Source organism: Nestor notabilis, unplaced genomic scaffold (genome assembly GCF_000696875.1).
Source record: "Nestor notabilis isolate BGI_N333 unplaced genomic scaffold, ASM69687v1 scaffold13075, whole genome shotgun sequence".
Taxonomy (NCBI): Eukaryota; Metazoa; Chordata; class Aves; order Psittaciformes; family Psittacidae; genus Nestor; species Nestor notabilis.
Window position 1 is genome coordinate 1 of NW_009930688.1, and position 21,258 is coordinate 21,258.

At 40.3% G+C, this 21,258-nt stretch overlaps 1 protein-coding gene across 1 annotated transcript; it reads left to right on the forward strand.

Annotated features, from left to right (window-relative positions):
* The first annotated feature begins 2,606 nt into the window (after nucleotides 1-2,606).
* On the forward strand, nucleotides 2,607-16,142 carry LOC104400327 (melanotransferrin-like). Its single transcript, XM_010015520.1, has 17 exons — nucleotides 2,607-2,670; nucleotides 5,178-5,341; nucleotides 6,466-6,565; nucleotides 7,598-7,774; nucleotides 8,265-8,427; nucleotides 8,534-8,598; nucleotides 9,248-9,405; nucleotides 10,573-10,759; nucleotides 10,925-11,073; nucleotides 11,283-11,373; nucleotides 11,675-11,743; nucleotides 12,040-12,222; nucleotides 12,499-12,655; nucleotides 13,299-13,381; nucleotides 14,594-14,778; nucleotides 15,089-15,275; nucleotides 16,033-16,142. Exons 1-17 carry the CDS (start codon nucleotides 2,619-2,621, stop codon nucleotides 16,080-16,082), a joined length of 2,220 nt encoding a protein of 739 aa, XP_010013822.1. The 5' UTR covers nucleotides 2,607-2,618; the 3' UTR covers nucleotides 16,083-16,142.
* The last annotated feature ends 5,116 nt before the right edge of the window (nucleotides 16,143-21,258 follow it).

A 21,258-nucleotide genomic window follows, 5' to 3' on the forward strand; every position in this document is an offset into this window, starting at 1 on the left:
CAATATGTGTGTAGGGGCGGCACCGTTCCTCAGGGGAGGTGTGGAGTGGGGACACGGGTGGGAGGCTGTTCTCGAAGGTGGATGGAGTGTGCGGTGAGGCTCCTCTGGGGAAGTACTGTTGGGACAGGGTCGTCCCTGAGAAGACTGACGGAGCCATTACCTGAGGAGTATAGTGTGGGGACAGGGTGGTGCCTGAGGGTTTGTAGCATGGGGACAAGGCTGCTCCACAGAGGAGGTATGTATGGTAGCAGGACAATATTTTTGCCCAAAGGGAGGTATGGTTAGAGGAGAAGACTGCTTTTTGGGGAGCTGAGGATGAGGCAGTTGGGGTTCAGCTGCCCCTCAGCATTGCTGTTGAGGGGTAGGTAAGTCCTTGACCACAGATGTGGGAGTATCGGGGTTGTCAGGGCAGAAATTTTATAGGATGGGGAACACATTTGACATGGGACAAACAGTGGTGTTCCTGCAAGTGAGATGTTGCAGTAACATCTGTTCCTGCTCTGGTGTCCCTTGCCTGGATCCTAGTAGCACAGAGGGCATTTCATAGAGGTTATTTGGTTTCCACCCTCTTAGATGCATCCCTCTACATGCATAAATGCTCTGCATTACTGGGAAGAGGCTAATTACTGGCTTCTGATGGTGCTACCACCTATGGGGATAGTTTCATAGGGTGAATCAGTAGGAAAAGATTTCCAGAGTCCTGCTGCTGTGTTTCCGCATCCTCAACGCTTCAGGACATGGTCCTCTCAGTGGACCTGATTACATTTATGATTAACGCCTGTTTGTTTTCCTGGTAGTCCTAAATAAAGTCTACAACACCTTCATGTCAATCTGGTTTTAGCATCACCACAGACAGCAGCATAGTATCTGTGTAAGTACCTTAGACATATACAGGAAGCCTTTTATTTTTAAATTGGTAAGATTTGAGCAGAGATCCAGATGCAGCTCTCATGTAATAGTAATATTATTAGCTGGCTGCGTTGTTGGGAGGTACATATATCGTGTACGTAATGGTAGGATTGGCAGGAAGTAAAACCTCAAAGAAGGTGGGATTTGATCCTATTAGGGGCTTTGCTACAAGCATTGGAAGAATCATTAGCTTTGATGTCTAACTGCACCCTGCTAGTGGGCCTGATGGACAAGTTTCCCCAGAAGTGATTCAGGAATGATTCAGAGGTTAAGGTGTAGTTAAATGAAACACACTTGTTTATAGTGATTAATGGTCTGTCCCAATCTGATCTTTTCCACTAGAATTAAAAGTAAATATGGGGACTTTTAACTATTTTTATATTACTTTTATCATGTGTTTTGTTCTTACATTTGTTATACTGTTTTTAACATCTGACAGTATATTGTATGAAAAATATAGACTGCACTCACCGAGGAATAAAACATACTTCCCGAGGCGTACTGAGCTGTGCTGGGCCCATGCAGGTGAGCCAAGTCAAAGGCTGGATAAATACCGCAGTTGTTCTCTTACCAAATGAGAGAATGGAGATTTTGGGACCTGAGAACGTTTGTTCAGGGAGTGAAGGAAGGAATGAGAAATGTAATTCCTGTGATTGGATTAGTCGAAACTTAACACCTCAGCAAATGTTGCAGATCCAGTGAGGGAACTTCTGAAACACAGAGGTAAGCAATGGAATCCATGTACATGGACGTGAAAGAAGCAAGTGGGGAATAAGAACGGTGAATCACTAGGGAAAAGTACATAAGGCAACAAAAGAAATCTGGGAAAATTATTAGCAAAGATACACAAAGCAGAGAAAGTACTAAGGAAATCCGTAAGATGGAGGAAAGCGAAATCTGGCAAGAGACTTTCTTTCTGCAGGACTCTTGGAATAGTGAATTCTTTCCTGAACCACAGGAGAGGTGAAACCACATCAGCAATATTTTATGCATCATATATCTGTATATATTTTTTGTGTTTCTTTTTCCCTGCCACAGAATTAATGATGTTAATCATGGCTGCTGTAGAGTAATTAAGGGGTAATACTCCAGGCTAAGTATTAGAAAACAGGGAAATAAGCCTGTTTGGATGAGACTGCTGTGCTAGAATGGAATGATGAAAGTCGAGAAAGTCAACAGTGACACAGTTCTGTTCTGAATTCTTAGAGAGGCAAAGGACTACTTTTTGTTTAAAATAACTCAGATAAACCATTATCAGGTGAAAAGATAAGGTAAGAAGGACCCTTCAATGTTCTGTAGAGCGATATGTCAGTAGTTTGGGCAGTTCACTCAGGTTTAGAAATCTTTTTTTGTAAGATAGATGTCTTGCCTAACTCCCAAAGGCATTTTGGTGCCTTTTGCAACAGGAGAAGCACAATTTAGTTCAAAAGCAGAGGCTTACATTTCTTCCTATGCCTGTTTATAACAAAGCATAAAATGCACGGATATTTTCCATCTGTGAATAGGAACAGGACACTGTCTCTTTCTCCTTTGCACATAAGGATATGCCACCCTCTGACTGGCTTTTTTTCTTAAACCGTAGTTTGTCCTTGTTGATGCCTAAAACCCCTTTGCTATTTTCCAGAAGCTTTGGTCATCACTGTGGAATTCCTGGTATGAGAAGACAGAGCTCAGGGTAGAGAGAGGATCCTTGATGAACTGCTTCAATCATGAAGACAGCGATTTTAATTGTCTTAATCATCTTCATTTTGCTGTCTTCAGGTAAGACTGATGCAGAGAGGGAAAAAGAAACCTCTGGATGGGTTACCAGGAAACAGACTCTAATATTTGCTTTGGGTTTGTTTTCTTTTGTGCTAAGAAGTTGCAGCTAGAACTGTGTCTGTGATTTCCATTTGCCTGTATTTTTCCTGTTTGATCATTGGCAGATGGTGACCCAGTTAGTTTAGAAGCAGCTTGATACACTAGTTTCTTAGTAATCCAGTGAAGGTTTGATTCCTTTGAATAGCTGAGATCTGTGTACTCATTAACGCTGTCAGATTGAATCGGTGTATTTCAAGCTGCTCCCCTCTAAAACCACAGCGGGTTCTTTTTGCAGTTGTGCTGAATTAACGTCAAAGCAAGTGGAGTACTAATGTCTGATGCTATGCTCAAAGAAATAAAAATGTCCATGTTCTAATTGTAAACATTATTTATTCCTGGAAACATTTTTGTTTAATATTAATAGATTGACAGAGAGCAAAATCCTTAAACATCTGGAAATGGCAATGTTAGAGATTTGTAGTGTTTTCTATGCCTTTGGTCCTATGTAGTTTTTCACTACATAGTATAAATGTGTCTCAAGTTACATAGCTGCATGCTATTTTAATATATAATAATCACTTTTTTCCTTAAATTTATAGTGTCTCCTTGAAATGTATATGATGATACATTTCAGTGTAGGCATTTGATAGGAAAAATAAAAATAAATCATAGTACATCCAATATAGAATACTTGGTGCCTAAAGCTAAAGAGGAAATTTTGTTGACATGTCTGGACTCACTGAAGATGTAGCTTTATAGTCAGTTTAAACCTACCAAACCCCCAATTCCTCCTGGAAAAGGAGGTTTCACCTTCTTCTCCACTTCTAGCTGTATCTTTCTGCTGGTGCTGTTTTGTTATTTTTTTAATTGATTACTTAGTTTTCAGCTGGAAAAAGGTCTGACAACTGAATAGCTCAGTTCTGCTGCAGTTCTGCACAATGTTCTTGTGCAGGTTATTTAATCTCTTTGTTTGGCATCCAGAAATGAATATAATTCTTACTAACTTCCCCTTTGGAAGAGGTAAGATTTTGAGGATTTTGTTGGTCATGTTTACTCAATACTCTGTTTAACACAGTACATGGTTCTTCATTGTCAATAAGCAAATTGTCCCTAGCTTGGGACTTTCATAGTGGGAGTTGTCATGGAAGATAAACCTCTCAACCGTGAGGGAAGTCTAGCAAGTTACTTGTCATTGCTGAGGAGACACTTAGATAATACATTGTGTAAAAGCAGAAGGAGGTCCAGTCACAGAACTGCCATCGTAATTTGAAATAACCCCAGATCTTCACCTCCTGATCAAGGGGTTTGATTTACTCTGTTGTAAAGTAGCATTTAATTGAGAATTGTTTGTAACTTAAAATTTTTGTACTTCTCCTTTGATGTAAGGTTTTCTGCCCCTGGAGCTCTAATCTTATTATTTAAAATCAGGTAGTATTTGTCTGGAAAGAAAATGGGAAGGAAATGCTATTCTAACAAAGCATAGCACTCAGTGGGAAATGCTGTTCTAACAAAGTACGTAGTTCAGTGCTGCGAGACACCTGGGACTTGGAACATCAGATATTGTCTGGTGAAAAAACAACAATCCCCTCTCTGAAGACTACATTCAACAATGCTAAGGCAGCTTGATTCCCTATCAACACTCTCCCTTCATATTTCTTGTTCTTTTGCAGGCTTAGTTCTGAATCCCTAGAACTTTGTAATAGAAATACTAAGATTGGTAGGATAAATAATGCATGGGAATATGTGTGTGTGAAAGCACCAGAGGAAACAGCAGGACAAAGGTTAAAAGAATGGCCTGTATTGATAACCAAGAACACAACTGATGGCAATAAACCTGATAAACCCTGGGGAATTCATAGTTTACATCAAGATTAGAAGGTCTGTGCTATGATAAGGTCACACCACAGCTGATTTTGTGCTGCTAAGGTCACACCACAGTTGACTTGTCAGGAGAAAAACTGCAGTCTGGTAACAGGAATGTGGTAAGAAGGTTACCCTGCATTGTAAGTGCCCTTTCTCTTCTTGCCATCCCAATAGGAAAACAGACCATAGCCTTAAAGATGTCCTTGTCTTTGTTTCCTCCTTTTAGGCGGCAACCTTGCCTAAAATTCATGGAGGATGAAGCAAGGAAAAGTCTGAGGTTAAGGATTGTGCCATACTAATTGTTGATTCTTGAAAAATCTACCTAAAAAATAGTTTGTTGCTGCCAGCAAAGCAACATAGTAAAGATACAATAGCAAACATTCATTGTCCTCCATGTTGGGCAAAAGTGATCTTGGTTACACTGCTTGGACACCTTTCTTGGGTGCCTGTATGTGGAAATGTGAGTGTGAGTGAGCAGAATCAACTTGCTTGTAAAATTAGGTAAAATAAAATAACCTCCCTCTTCTATAAGGTCTTAAACTGAGTAGGGTTCCCCCCCCTCCCCCCCAATCCTGTAAATCTTGACTCATTTTTTGATCCTACAGGGAAGAAATTCCGATGGTGCACCCTTTCTGACCTAGAACAGAGGAAGTGTGCTGAACTGTCTAAAGCACTCATGGCTGTGCTGCCCCTTGCAGCTGTCAATTCATTTGCCAGGATTTCTTGCATCAGAGCTCACAACACATATGACTGCATTGATAAAATCAGGGTGAGTTCACAGAGATTTTTAAAACTGATTTTAGGTCCAAATCCTCTTTTGAAGAACTGGTGAACAGAACCCATGGGAGAATAAATTGGTACTGAAATGATGGTATTGCATGTATGACAAAGTACCTAGTAGCTTGAGAGGCAAGAATTAAAACCCATGAGTATTCTACTAGATGTATTCTTTACCCCAGCTCATGTCCTTGCAATCACCATGAAATAAGTAAAATGCTGCTTGGACATAAATGGACAAAACCAAAAAACTAATTTAAAACTTGCTGAGAGCGTTCTCCTTGCTTGTGGCTTTTGGTCCTGCTCTGACTATAATGAATATTTTCTCTTCTCTTTTGTCCCTGCTATTTTTAGCCCCCCATCAGTCTTTTCTAAAGTAAAGAGCAAAGCCTTTTTTGTATGAAAATCTGTAATTTGAATCAAATTAGACATCAGGCCTTCCGTAAGTGTAAGCTCTTGTAGTTGACCAGTTCTGAACTGAAATTTTCATAATGCTATATGCTTTGAAAAAAATCACTAATGAAAGAGGAAGATGAACATTTGCTGTAGAAAGATTTCATTAACATAGCTAAAACTTGATTGGGATAGAGAATTTCAGTTTCCATTTTCATTCAGTCCCAGTTGCCTTCAATGGAGTCCAAATTTGACCTGGAAAACAAACCAAAGAAAACCTTCCTTGTTGGATCAGGGAATAATTGATTTCATGTTTTCATTCAGTCCTTCAATCTGTGTTAGTAGACTTCAGTTCCACCTTCTGGGGTATGGAAAGATTGTAGCCAGGAGGACTCTCAGAAGGATGTAGGGTCTTGGGGGAGCAGTAGGAGGAAACAGGGGTTGCCTTTTTCATCAGTTGGCATTAGAACTGCGGTTTTGGATTGGAAAGCTCAAAGAGGTGAGAAAGAATGTTACTGGAAATGAACTGGAATTGTTTTGAAGTAACTCAGCCTTCACTGATAACATTTCACCATGCTTAGTAGCATGGATTCAATTAAAAACCAAGCAAATGCTTGAAAAAATCTCTGGTTATTTCTTACAAGGCAGAAACTCTTCTCTTGGAGCTGCTGTTTGTTTCCATGTAAACACATTTGTTTTGAGGGTTTTGCTGTTGTTTTTAAGGTGAATAAAGCAGATGCTGCCTCCTTGGATGCTGGAGATGTTTACTCTGCTGTAAAGCTTTATGGTTTGACAGTTGTGGCAAAGGAAATCTATGATCAAGGTAGGTTCATAAAGCAAAAGAATAAATTGTATTTCTGATTTGGCTAACAAATTGCTGTAAGTGAAAAGCAAAGTTCAAAAATTCTTGAAAAAAGTCTATATATTTCATTAACTTTATAGGAGTATGGAGGTGACTAACAACTGTTGCCTAAATACTTAGTGATGGTTAGTAAAATAGCAGTGGTGCTTTCTATCTAGTAGCCTTTCTGCCTGTGGTACTGTCACAGATGATTATCTGTATGTACCGCTGCCTGCAGCACTAGTGTGTACTCAAGTACTACATCTTGTAGGGAATAAGAAAGCTTTTATTCCATCTGTGTCAGTTCATATACCGTGCTCTTAATTAGTGTAACCAAGCATTTACTAGTTTTCTTTAAGAGATTAGCTTTTCTCAATATTTAATTCTCTCCTTCACACCCTAAAGAGACAAAAATATAAGATGGAGAATCTTGTTATGGTAAGATCCCTCTTCATTCCTGGTAGATCTGAACAGTGTCTGCAATGATTTGTAAGGTAAGAATAAGTAACTGAGCCAAAATCAAACATGGAGTAGAAAATACTTGTAAGACACAAATCTGAGAAGGAAGCCAAACTAGCAGATGGATGTAGGAAGAGGCTAATAAGAGGACAGTATGAGAACAGAAGTGTATTTTGTTTTGGCTGAAGAATTGTGAACTTGCAGTGGAATTTATATGTTCTGAGGATAAGATATACCTTTCCATTACCATTAAACAGTGTGATACAAGTGTTCAAAAGTCTTGAGAAGCAATTGCATCAGATGATGGAGCAGGATAATCTTGTAAGCCTTTTATACCAGATTTTTATGTTCTTCTTTGCATGTCACTTGCATTGCTCAGTTTGACGTGGTGCCATGTAGCCAGTGGATGCTAAAGTTCCTGGCATGAGTACCTATGTTTCATATGCCTAAGGTTATTCTTTTTCCTTAGCCACGTTCACAGAAGTAGTGGAAGTCCTGTATGCAGATGGAAGCTGCAGAATTGGGATTTCTGTTACATATTTTGTTTTATTCCAGGAAATTGTGTGTTTGCTGTGGCCATTGCCAGACGAGGAACTCTGGACATCCAGAGGCTACGAGGTGTGCGCAGCTGCCACAATGGAGCCAGGTGGACATCAGGCTGGAATATTCCACTTGGCTTTCTCCTTGCAAGAAATGACCTTGCCTGGGATGAGGCGCAACCTCTGAGCCAAGGTGGGTGATAGGAGCCATAGGGCTACGTCTCTGCCCTCAGCAAAAACGAGTGAGGTGCAGGCAGATATGGAATGAACTTAACTATATGGAAATTGAAGGGCTTTGTGGATGAGATGTCCTCTTTTGATACTGTGTTTTTGATGCTGGCTCTTAGCTCTTTTCACAAATTTTCTAGTGATCTCAAAGCAGCAGAATTGTTACCAAAGCAGGAGATCTTTGTGTTCTGTATGCAACAGGGAACAAACCTTTGCAATAGCCAACCAGTACAAAGATGGTTTTAAACAAGAAAAATTAGATCACATTTTCCAATAAATGTTTCAAACTTGAAGTTCAGACAATGAAGCTGCATTTGCTGATTTTTTTTTATTTATTTTTTTTTAATTTATTAATGCACCATGGTCCTAGTTATGTCCATGATATGTTTGGCCCCTTTTCCTTCTTCAGTTTTTCCTATTTGACTTTTTTCTTCTCCCCTCCCCTACATCTGCAGTAGTCAGCGAGTATTTCAATGCAAGCTGCATCCCTGGGGTTGGTCTTGCTGTCCCTCAACTGTGTGCTCTCTGCCAAGGACAAAAATCCTATGTCAGAGACAAGAACCACTTCTGTGAGACAAGCAGTCATGAGCCCTTCTATGACTCTGAAGGAGCCTTCAGGTGAGCTCTGTGACACCAGTCCTGAATTTACCTTTGGGGAAAAAGAATTTGTGAGGGAGGAAAAGCCAGATGGCATGTTAATAGGGTGGCATTTGTCTCCCTTCAGGTGCTTGAAGAATGGAGTGGCAGATGTTGCCTTTTTAGATCATCTAGCAATTATGAGTGCTACAGGTAATCCTAAAAACTCAGATGCCTTTTAACCTCTGACTGTAGTCTTTCCTGCACTGGAGTTTGGGGAATATGTCTGGACTTTTGTTGTTTCCAGGGAAAATTCAATCCTTGCAAGCAGTTCAGTATATTTCTTGGCTCTCCACGTAAGCCAGAAGGAAGAGTAAGTGAGCAGTAATTACTCACAGGAGATTCTCAGGATGGGAGCAGACAGATGCTTTTATACAGGTAGTTTTTTTTTTAGCCTGAAGTCTCTGACACAGCTGTCAGCATTTGCATTACCTGAATTATAAGATTCCCTTTAAAATTCAGTGTAACTGCTGGAATGTGCAGATCCTGTTTACCTTGTTTGTATTTTAAATTCAGTCGAGGTCTGTACTGACATTTTTGAAGGTAGTTTTAGTATTTGCAGGTAAGGATTTTTAAACAAATATACATACAGGGGTACAGCTAAAGAGTATTTTGAAGTATCTTTGTCTGAGGTCCCTCTCTTTCTTAAGAGAAAAGCATATCAAAGACAACCTTCCCAAGCTATGTGCTGTCTGCATAGCCTTTGAGCAACCTCCTCTGAAAAACGTTTTGCTTTCTATCTCTCTGCCTGCTGCCGAGTCACATCTCGCTTCATAGATTCATGAGTATCCTCTTGTTTCAGAGGCAGAGCAACAGGAATATGAACTCCTATGTCCTGATGGGACTACAGCTGAGCTGGATGAGTATAGCACCTGTAACTTGGGCAAGGGGCCTGGACGTGGCGTAATCACCCGCCACAACTTTCAGAAGATCACCCATAAATTTCTTACCATGATTCAAGTGAGTGGATATTATAAACTGTGTATCTCCAGAGACAGGTTTTTCTTACATCTTTGTGTAGAGATTACCACCCAGTTTGCCTTTTTTTCTTGAGAAAGAAAAAGTTAGTGTGAGAAAGAAAGTTAGTGTGAGCAAATCACTAAAAATTGGTTGTTCTGGGGAGGGATCCTGCACTGACTTCTGGCAGAAGGTTTTACTTTTCTCTAAAGTGTTCTTCTCTAGAAGGCTGGGAATAAATAAGTAAAGATGCTATAACACCCAGACTGGAAAACGGCTAATTATGTTCATCCTGCCCTGCAACTTGAGTAAATTCTCACATAGCTGCATAGGTTCAGGCAAGGTTCATCTTTATTCCTCTCTTTTGCTCAACTTATAAATAATATGTTACCTTGGCATCCAGGAATCTATTTGAAGCTGAACCTGAAATGCATATTTAAATGCAAATTTAAAGAATTTATGGAGCCATCCAGCCCCTAAAATAGTCCAGTAGTGTCCTCGTTTTGGCTGGGATGGAGTTAATTTTCTCCTTAATAGCTGGTCCAGTGCTGTGCTTTGGCTTTAGTGCAAGAATAATGTTGATAACACACTGATGTTTTAGCTGTTGTTGAGCAATGCTTACTCTAAATCAATGACATTTCAGTTTCCCATGATCTGTCAGTGAGCAGATGCACAAGAAGCTGGGAGGGAGCACAGCTGGAACAGCTGACCCAAACTAGCCAAAAGGGTGGTCCATGTCATAGAACATCACACTCAGTATATAAACTGGGAGGAGCTGGCCAGGAGCCACAGATCCCTGCTTGGGGATGGGGTGGGCATCAGTCAGCAGGTGGTGAGCAATTGTATTGTGCATCACTTGTCTGTCTTGGGTTTTATTCCTCTCTCTTTTATTTCTTATTTTTACTCTTTATTTCGATTATTAAACTGTTCTTATCTCACCTCACGGGTTTTACCTTTTTCTGATTTTTTTCTTCTCCATCCCACTGAGGGGAAATGAGTGAGTGGCTGTGTGGTACTTTGTTGCCAGCTAGGGTTAAATTATGACGAATAATCAGTGAATAATGTAACACAGTGTGCTTTGTCTCTGAGTGCTATGTTACAAACCGTTGCTGTGAAGGGAGGGAAGGATGAGCAGATTTGTTGCAATTAAAAGTGTTGTTCTTGTTCTAGCGCCTCTTTGGAAGAAAAGGAAAGGAAAGAGCCAGGTTTGAGCTCTTCACTTCAGTGCCCTTTGGGGGAAAGAACCTGCTGTTCCAGGATGCTACTCAGCACCTACAGCTTCTCGAGGAGCAGCTAGAGATTGCCTATGTCCTTGGTCTGGACTATGTAGCTCTCCTTAAGGGACTAGGCCATGAAGGTGAGAAGTCTTCCGGAGACCTGTAGCTAAGGAAAGGGAAGAAAAAGTTCTCTATGTTATTCCTCCATGCCAGGCACAAGTGCATAGACCTAAATGTCCCCTTAACAAAGAACAGATTGGTGCATAGGTGACATGATCTCACTGTGCTCCTTTCTTCTAATTCAGGAAGCTCTTTGGACAACAGCATTGTGCGCTGGTGTTGCATCAGTGATGCTGAGCTTCGCAAATGTGAGGAGTGGGCACTGAATATCAAATCTGACCCACTGGTCTGTGTTCAAGCAACTTCCATGACCAAATGCATTGAAATGGTCAAGGTAGGAGACTCCCTCTAGTCAGAGTATATGATAAGGTTGCACAGAGTGCTTATGTCCTTGCGTGAGCTGAATGAGAGGAGAAGCAGCTTGTACTGTAGAGGAGCTAGTGGGAATGAGAGAGAATTTCCAGCCACTGGGGAAGTCCAGCTGCTTGGTTACACAATTCATACAAATCTTGTTTTTGTTATTTTCTGTAATGCTGTTGGCAGAGTAGTGAGGCTGATGCAGTCACCCTGGACGCAACACATGTCTACATTGCAGGGAAGTGTGGATTGGTGCCTGTAGCTGCCGAATGTTATGGTAAGTTCTCATGTGACCTTAGCAAGAAGGGAGGGAATCAAAAAAGTACCGTTAAAAATATAGTTACATTTGTACAGTTTGTGATGGAAGCAGGAATCAATATATATGTCCAAATACTTCTCCCAGCTCTTCCACTAACTGGCTCTGGCATTTGATCTTGGCTGTTTATTGTCTCTCTTCTGTAAAAGAGACAGAGGTGCTGACATGGCTCAAGAGGATTGCAAGGTTTTTGATGGGGTGCTGCTGTGTAATAGGAATGACAACAGTCACAAGATCCTTTATGGTTGTCTTTCCTCTCCAGGGGGAGATTGTGCCCAGGCTGCTGAGAGCACAGGGAAAAAGGGGAAACTGATTCATCTGAAGCACGAAGGTAATAGGACAACTTTGAGAAGGCAAAAGGTTTAGATTTTCTTTAAACTGCCTCTAGGATTTAATTTATGTAGGAACATATTCATATGTTGATTTGGGAAGGAATTTGCTGGGCTTGGTAGGAGCTTTTCAGGAAATACCAGGCAGCTAGGATGAGAGCTTTGTGGTTAAGCAAAGAATGCACATTCAATACCTTAACTGAAGATATGTGACAGCATGAGAGGGGGAAGAAGGGGCTGTACCTGTCTGGAATACTTAAATGCCTTGGTATAACTAGTTGTTGTCATTATTTTACAGCACTGCCACCTGTTTATGCTGTTGCCCTAGCTAAGAAAAACGCTAAACAGATTAACATCCATAACCTTAGGGGAAGGCGATCCTGCCACAGCCACCTGTATAGTCCTGGAGGATGGTTACTTCTTTCCAGATACGCAGTGGGAGCTCTGGAGAATGGTACTGAGAACTGTGATATTAGCTCTGGTAAGGGCTGCTCTTGGTTATCTGTTGACTAGACCATGGGAATCTGAAGTCCCAAATTTGGGAGTAAAAGGGAGACAAGGACATGAGGATTTTACCAGCAAGTGATGATTGCAGCCAGAGGGTGTTGAAGCAGCACTTCCTCTTACCTGACTATATGTGACTCTAGCTGTCTTCTTGCTAGCTGTTGGGATGGAATTCCATTCCTGTCTTTTCCTATGTTTGAAGAGGCTTTGGAAACATCTTGCCTTAAATCTCACCTTGGTTTTCTTTACTCAGCTTACCAGAATTACTTTTGGAAGGGCTGCATGCCAGGAGCAGATGGAAATCTGTGCAAAGTGTGCATTGGAGATGGTGAGGTGGAAGGGGCTCGACTATCTAGCAGATGTGCTGCAAGTCACAACGAACGTTACTATGGCAATATGGGAGCACTCAGGTAAGCTTTCTGTCAGAGTCAGAAATGCAAAGTAATAACCAGAACTTGCTTATTATTTTGCTGATGGTTTTCTTTGGAGTTTGTTTTTTTTTAAGCAGCTGATTGTATAAACTTTTGCTAGCACATATTTTGTTTTGGTTGCAGTTGCTATGGGATGTTCAGCTGAATGGTAATTTAAAGCAGTCATGAGAACACTTTAAGAGCAAGACAATGCTTCCAAACATGTAAGGCTCAGAGTATTGGTACTGACTTGTTAAAGAGAAGGGATGAAAGATGGTTAGAAGGTCAGAGAGCAGAGGTCATCTGGTAAGAAGCAGTGTAAGGTACAGGAGGTAATTAAATAAATGGGAGATAACAAAATAGTTGAAAACAGAGACGGGCACAGGTGAGGCTGCATAGAAATTGTGCTACAACTTTAACTTGGGAGCTGCTTTAAGGAATGAAAGGGATTGTCTTAGCAAACATGAATACTGTCCACTGAGATCTATAATGATATGACTAACTTGTTCCATATAACAACCAAGTAATTACAGATGAGAGAGATACTCCAGCTGCTCCTGGTTTAGCTTCAGAAGACTGTCCAAACATCAGTCATAGTGTAGTGGCTGTCTCTGATAACTTCCTGTTTTTTTTCCTGCACTAGGTGCCTAGTTGGTAATCCCAGTGGAAGGAGCTTCGGGGATGTAGCTTTCCTGGAACACTCTAACCTCCTCCAGAACATAAAGAGTGAGAAGCAGATATTCTCTTTTCCTTTGAGAATGTTCATTAGTGCCAGTTACTTCCCACACACTCGACCATCACTCATGAGGATCAGCTTTTACAGTTTTAATCTAGGTCCATGAAGTTGTGTTCGTGACTGGAAAATTGCAAGAACATTCCTGCACGTAGGTCTTCCAATAAAGCTCAAAATTCAGATGCTTTTCAGTTTTGGAGAGGAAAGAGGAAGAACCACTGAGTGCAAAGAGCTCTGTGTGTGCTGGGGGGTTAATAATCCTTGGAGACTGCACTAATTTTTTGAAAGCTCAAAGCTTTAAAAAGCAAATGATTTTTCTCACCTGATCTTCTCCCATAGGCAGCCATAGTGCATAGACCTGTCGTTTGCAATCAGAGTTTCAAGAACAATAAGGGCAATGCTGTGAGCACTTCGTGCTGGGAGATGTTCTATGGCTTCCTCATGACAAAGCAACTTCCCCATGTTGTTTCACAGGCCCTTATAGAATAAACAGTCCAAATAGCTTAATAGGTGAAAATACTGCAAATTATTTTGCCTTTCACCGTTTCTGAAACAATGTTGTTACTACACTGTGAAATGTTTAATTTTCCCATACTCATCTTTGCAATAGTCTAGCAATTGGGTTTTGGTTTCAGTAACTTAAATCCCTTCAATCTCTTAAATCATGCCTACTGTTCTAAGAGTGAAAATATGGTGCCTCTTCGCAGAGTTGAAGAGAAAGGGAACCCCCATTTTGTTCAGCCTCATAAAGCACACTGAAATTCTGTTTCAGGCAATTTCAGTAACAGAAGAGACTTTCCTAAGAGGGGAATCTCTAAAATCAGCCGGAGGTATAAGGGCCTGAAACCCACAGGAATTCATGCAGCTATGAGTGGCTTGTTTGGGGAAGCGAAGGACATACAGGCTGATTTGCTTTGTTTTCAGAAAGTGATCTGATTGCAGATGAAAATGAGGCATGATAAGCTGTTCATATGCCTTGATACTACTCTATTTGAGAGGTTCAGCTTAAGTTCACTGACCTGTTTCCACAGTGAAAACACTACCCTACTCCTTATGCATTCCTAATAAATGACCATGTGGCTGCATTTGTTTGAACATATTAACTAAACTCCTTCCTCTCAATTTTAAACATTTTGCATGAGATTCACCCTGTCTTCTACTTCCGCTTTTAAAAAGGGTTTGCTTTCATTTCATCTTCTTTCCAGATCTGGATATTTCTGGTTGGGCAAAAGGTTATACCCCTATTGACTTTGAACTCCTGTGTCCGGATGGAACGCGTGCTGCAGTCACAGAATGGGCAGGCTGTAACCTTGGCCCCATTCCCCCCAGCACAGTCATGACTCGACCAGTCACTGTCACTAAAATCTATGACTTTCTCATGAAATCCCAGGTGAGACAGGTAACTGGGAAAAAGGTAGCATGTTATCACGTGTTACGTATGACTGCTGAAAACCCTTTCAAGATCAAATGCTTAAATTCATGAAGTGTCTTCAGATTCAATATGAATTAAGAATGTATGTAGGAGCTTGAGAGAATAATTATTTGGGTTCTCTATAGGGGCACTTTGGCACCAGTTGCCATTCTCCAGTGGTTATACTTCTGCTGAGAAATAAGCTGCTGCAAAACTGCATCTTTTTGTACACCAGCTAAACCTTGCTATTTGTGATCCAAGCTGTGGAACTTATTTCTTTTCTCTTTAGGAATCTCTGGGAAGCAAATTGGATTCTGAATTCCAACTCTTTCAGTCATGGAAGTATGGTGAAATTGACCTGCTTTTCAAAGACACTACTCAGTACCTTGTTCATGCCAGTCACATGAGCTATCAGGAAATTCTTGGAGTGTCTTTCTTTCAGCTGGCAGAATCAGTGTTTAACTGTACACCTGCAGGTAAAGTCCAGTTCTTAGTTTTGAGTTAGAGAAAAATGCAAAGCAGGAAGCCTTCTGTGCATAGCTATTGCCCTTTTGTTTAGACCAAATGGAGAAGTATGTTCTACATAATCCTGTTAGTAATATTTTTCCAAGGAGTACACGTTTGGAGCTTCTTTAGAGCCTCTTACAACTCCTATCCAAAAGCACTGAAACTGGAGCTCTGAAGAAACAGAGTAACTAATACATCTTAGAGTAAATATGAGGTTCCTGAGATAGGACTCGTTTATTCCTGCTCTGAAATTTTTCCCTTTGGTTCCAAAGATCAGTTCTGGGAAAAGGGAATATAGTGTTCATTTGGATATGCCAAACTTGGGGAAAAGATAAGAAATTTTTTATTTAATTATTCAGTTAATCTCAAAATAACTTAATTTCCTTTTTAAAAAGAGCACACTAGAGAATGCAAGATCAAAACCTTCACAAACTTAAGGGATGGCTTTTTCATTATTTTCCACTGAAAGCTGTATGAAACATGCACTTAGCTATCACTAGAACTGTTCATGAGCCAGCGTCAGTCTGTTCTGGGATCTGAAAATTTGTATTAAAGTAAATGAAGATTATACAGTAAGTGAGACTTCTGTGAGTCTAAGTTAAAGAACTGAAATTCAAAAGGGGAATTTTACCTCTGTTCTGCTGATTTAGTGAACAGTATTTGAAGAATTTGTTATTTTAAAAGCTGCTGGCATCTTTAAGTGCATACTTTCTTACTGGTTTGTAGGCATCTTAGACTTCTGCAAACAGGATATCTGTGCGTCTTCATTGATCTGACAGTTAACACAGAGGCTTTGCAAGGCACATACATCATCACTGATATCAAAACCAAGGAAAGCTGAAAGTCCAACCTATCCAAAGCGATCAGCAAGGAACAGCAGAGGCCAGCCTGCATAACCTGCACAGAACTAGCATCAGCAATCCTGCACAACTACTAAGGAGAAATCGGCATTTTTGTGGAAATAGCAGGGCCAATACCATGGACTAAAATACAAACTGTCAGGAGTGGCACAGGTTAGTTGGCAGCAGTTTCCCTTGCTTATCTTTAAACTAAAATAAAATCAACTAACATTTTGGTAGTTGCAGCACTGTCCTCTTCCATCTGTGGTTTGGTTGCAGCTAGATAGTCCTTGCTGAATATTCATATATGCTATACGTTGTATATGTAATTGCTATCAGAGTAGTCTTTTCTGCTTTTAACTGGGAAGAATATATTTGCTTTTTTAACCAAGGATTTATCCCAGTAAATCAAAACATTTTCTTTCACAAATTAAACAGTATCAATCCAGCAGAACTGGATGCTTCCAGCCTTCAGGTGAAGGAAAGCAGTGGCTATTCATCCTTGTCAAAAACTCCAACCATTACTTCTGTAGTACTTTAGCACTTTGAATCTATGATTCAACTATCAAAACATGATTTCTGAATTAAACAACATTGGTTTTACAAGCAGAAACTGCCTGAACATTATATGAAGCCTTTTGAGCAGACTGTATCATGTATTCATTTTGTTTGTTGTTGGATAAAGCTTTAGAGTGTATGGCTTTTCATAGGCAGGGCTTATTTCATGTGCAAGAGTGTTACCACCTTCTGGTCTCATGCACCTGAACCAGACAAGGTTGAGATTCTTAATTAATCTCAATTAATTAAATTAATTTAATTTATTAAATTGCGGGGGAGGGGGGAAATCCTTCACCCCAAACTTTCCAGTCCTTGTTACATCTATTGCAGTTGTATTAACTTCAGCTAGCAATAAATGGGATGTAAATAGTGAAGACAGGCCAGCTGCAGTGAAGCCTGTATCTGCCATATAAAGGAAAAAACGTAAAAAAAACCCTCCACCAAAACCAACAGCGTGAAGCAGCAGTACTCAGTTGTAAACTACACTGCCAAGAATATCTGCTTTTAAAGTTTGTTCCATGCTTAGCTTGTCTTTCTTGCTATTTGACTTACAGTTGCCCCTTTCTCCGCCTTTTCACTTCCTGAGAAAGGAAAACTTTACACTCTGACCAGCAGCAAGGGTTTAGCTTCAGTGCCTCTTAGCCGAGGCTGTTCTCAGTTTCACTCGTCCCATTTTTGACATTGACTAATCAAACAACAGAGAGAGAGGATACAAGGCCAAACTCATCTGCCTTCCAGAGAAAAAGGGGAGAACTAAATGGTGAAAAAGCAAGTCCCAGTATAGTAACAGCAAAATCCTCATAATCTGTGTTGCTGCCAGCAAGCTGTAGCCCTGAAGCAGCAGAACAGGAGGATGCTTGTTTAGGTCTCTGAGAGGCTCCCTTCCGTTCTTTACTGGAGCTTACACGCCATCTGCGGGAGCTATGTAACACTGCACCTCAGGCAGAGAAGGGAGTTAGGGAAGAAACGTACCTGCCAGCTTAGTTTTGCCAAGAGCAGCATGCAGCTGAATAGCAGCAAATTGAAAAATCTGGGCTATACATAAAACTTATGGGTTAGAGGGACAGGGATGTTGTTTTCTGGCACAGACATTACAAATGCTTAATAGACCTTTTTGGTGTTCTTATGCTTCAGCTTTGGTTTAAAAACATCAGTCTGATGCACTGCACAGGCTGTAGTGGATGAACCAGTGGCCTGCTGCAGCCTTGAATTTGTTCTGAACCTAGCAGCATCTGTCTGTGCTCTCTTAATACTTTAAGAGATGGATGCTGTCTCAAGGCTAGAATCATGCCTGAACTCCCTCAGGTCTGTTTCTGTTCCTGTTAAAGTGTGGGTGTAGATGAGGGAACACTAGAATTGCTGCTCCATGGCCTCAACAACAGCCCACCCAGTTACTTAACAGTGTTTAATCTCTTTGGAGATTTGATCTCTTCCCCCATGTATGCAAGACAAATAGATATATCATGCATATTTATTGGTACAAGCCTAAAGAAGGCCTAAAAAAACCCTGAAAGGTTCTCAGAAAAATTTATTCCATAAATTAAAAACACACACAAAAGAAACAGTAAAATTTTAGATTCACACAATATTGAACAGAAACAAAATGCCAAGAGCATGATGGAGGCTAATGGCACAAGTGTACAAGTTCTCATTGAGCTATTTGTTAACTTGATAGCATCATACAGACTTTTAATCCACAGTTACCATCCATATTCTAGAAGAGCACCTGGAACATAATATACCAAAGGCCCACCTCAAATCAAATACAATAAATGAGAACTGCTTGCAGAAAATCATATCCAGCAAGCATCAGAACTCGAATGTATGCAGCCACAAGGCTAGCCAGGCAAATGATGCAACATGCACTAAGTAGCCTCAGCTGCTTCAGTTGTAGCATGATGAAAATAAGGTGATTTATTTTTTGTGAAAAGTGATCTTTCTACCTCCCATAACTGGCACATTTAGCAAAGAGCTGCCTGGCTCTGCAAAATCTATTAAGAGACAGGACATGGCAAAGCTTTGCAATTCTCAAGCTGCTTTAGTCATCGTTCTGTGAGCAACACACACAGTGTCTTTCCATGATAATACAAAAAAAAAGAAATCCTCACTGGAGTAGGTCCACCTTATGGAAAGGCAAGTGTACATATCCTCCAGCGAGGGATGTATGCAGGACCCCAGAAGATGCACCCTCTATACTTGTTTCTTTCAATTGTCTGGGACAGAAGCAGCTCAGAGTGGCAAATACCTCGCTTTTGCACAGCCATCACTCCCAGTGTACAAGCAGCAGCCACAAACAAGGCTGTTCCACAAATACTGTAAACAGGAATAGAGGTGGAAAAGGAAGAAAGAAAAAGTGCACAAGCATCTGTATGCTGGAGGGGCAGAAGAGATGCTTTGTCTAAATGAACTTACATCTTTATCATCATACAAATACTAAACCAAAAAGAATAATGCTGTATATTTGGGTTGCCACAAACTAAGGTCTGGGACACGCTAGGCAACTGCAACATCATTTTGTAACTCCAATTATTGTAAACAAAAGAGAATTGAGTGCTTCCATTGCTCTGCTCTCTCCGGTGTAGCTGTTAAAAAGAAAGCTAAGAAATTACATTTCAAAGCAATCAGAAACAAGACAGAGCAGAGAAACAAACCAAAAAACAACACCCTCCCCCAGAAAAAACCCAAGAAACCCCACAACCCAAAGGAAAAAACACATTCCATGACCTGAAGCACATTAGAGGTCTGAACTTTGCCTGGACCCAAATTTCCTCCCTCCCCACCCATACCCTTTTTCCTTTAAAGCCCCAATAAGGTTCAGCTCAATTGTTTCACAGCACTAGAAGTCTCCCACATAAATGGAATATGAATGAATGCTGTGTAACAATCCCGTTCTATAGCATAAAACCATAAAAATATATATCTCACTCTTGCAACAGCTTTCAACCAGTCAATAACTGGGCTAATAAACCAGTAGAGGGAAAGTTTCAAACACTTTTTACAAGGCAGCCAACCTTTTGGTTTTTAGAGATTTCTTTTTACAAAAATAAAGAGGATCAAAGTGTTGTACAGCAGCCCCAATAGGTTAACCAGACCCTGCTGCTGCAATTGTATGCCACTATGTTCAACGTTTGCCTGCCCTGTTATTTTACCCTCAAGACTCAAACACCACTCCCTGAAGCATGTGCTTTTCTCTACGGTCTTCCTGATTCAAGACAACTGGCCTCCAAAACAAGAATGTAAACTCCTAGGAACCCAGCACATAAGCTGGGAGGAAAACAAGCCCAGGTTACATTTCTTTAGAGACTCGGGCACACATATTGTAATAATCCTCTTCCATTTCTCCACTTCCAAAGCTCTGGAATTCAACACGTAACTTGTTAATTTCTAGTTTTCTGTTCAGTCAGTAACAGACGTGGCAGAGCAACATAAGATAATAATGGTACTCTCAGTCCTGCATTTATTTGGACTTCACTAAAAATACCCACCCACTAGATACTTGCTTATTTTGAAGGCAAATAGAAACTCTGTTCTATGGGTAGGAAAATAAGAAAGTGCAAGTTTCAAGTGAGAGAATGGACAGACTAATTAAATTTGAGCATCCCAGCAATGACAGCTTTGCCTGAATAACTTCTATAGGCACTAAAGGACAGAAATTACCTGAACTGCAGCTAGCATTCATTTTGAATTATGCTTCAAGTACGTTTAACAGAAGTTATCCCAGAGGTGAGCTCCCTTCCCTCAAATGGTATAGCTGAGAAATCGCCCAGTGCTGCATCAGTAATTAAAAATGGCCTTACATAATGAAACAGAGAAAATTCCACATGCCAGCAGGCTCTTTGTACAACAATAGCTATTATGTACAACTGTGTGTACATATTTAATTATGAGTTACATGAATTGTAAATCTAAAATAATAGAAAAACCCCTCAAGATAGAAAAAAAAAAATTTTTTTCTCGGTGGCATTAAAATCAAGTTGGTATTTTTAATGGAATTAAAATCACTTAAAAAATGAGCCTCAGATTTTATGGTGTTCCCTGCATGCAGCAGCTCAGCTCAGTTAATAAAAATCTTTACTTATGTATCCTGCAGCTTAACATCCTCATGGGCTAATTACCTTTTCCTCTGGAGGAGAGGTTGGCATCAACCAAGTAGGTAACAACTCTAATATTAGGGAAAAATTAGTAGTGGGCACATTTCTTTTCTTACAATATTACCTTTTTTTTGAGCTCATGTTAAAATTTGTCCCCATGCAGCAAATAGAGAAACAAATACAAAGTGCAAGTTATTTGAAGCCTAGTTATGTGGGGCTTCTGCTGCCTGAAGCCAGGAAGGGCACAGAAACTCAGAAGGAACCTTCTAAGTAAACAGAAGGAATAAACAATTGAAAGTGAACCCAGACAGCTACTTTTAATTATTAAAAAGTTAGTGGTATATCAAGAATGTGTTTGCTAGAATTTATCTTCATCAAATACCATAGCTCTTCTGTCAGGTTGTTCAAAACAGCCATTACAGTAACAACAGCAGACTCAAATGTGCAAATGATCTGAAGTTCAG

What these genes read in the sequence shown, in the direction of transcription:
- LOC104400327 (XM_010015520.1), top strand. Translation starts at nt 2,619, where the DNA reads ATGAAGACAGCGATTTTAATTGTCTTAATCATCTTCATTTTGCTGTCT. An exon ending in GACTCTGAAGGAGCCTTCAG is followed by an intron (nt 8,428 to 8,533) that starts GTGAGCTCTGTG and finishes GTCTCCCTTCAG; the next exon opens with GTGCTTGAAGAATGGAGTGG. An exon ending in AATGCATTGAAATGGTCAAG is followed by an intron (nt 11,074 to 11,282) that starts GTAGGAGACTCC and finishes TGCTGTTGGCAG; the next exon opens with AGTAGTGAGGCTGATGCAGT.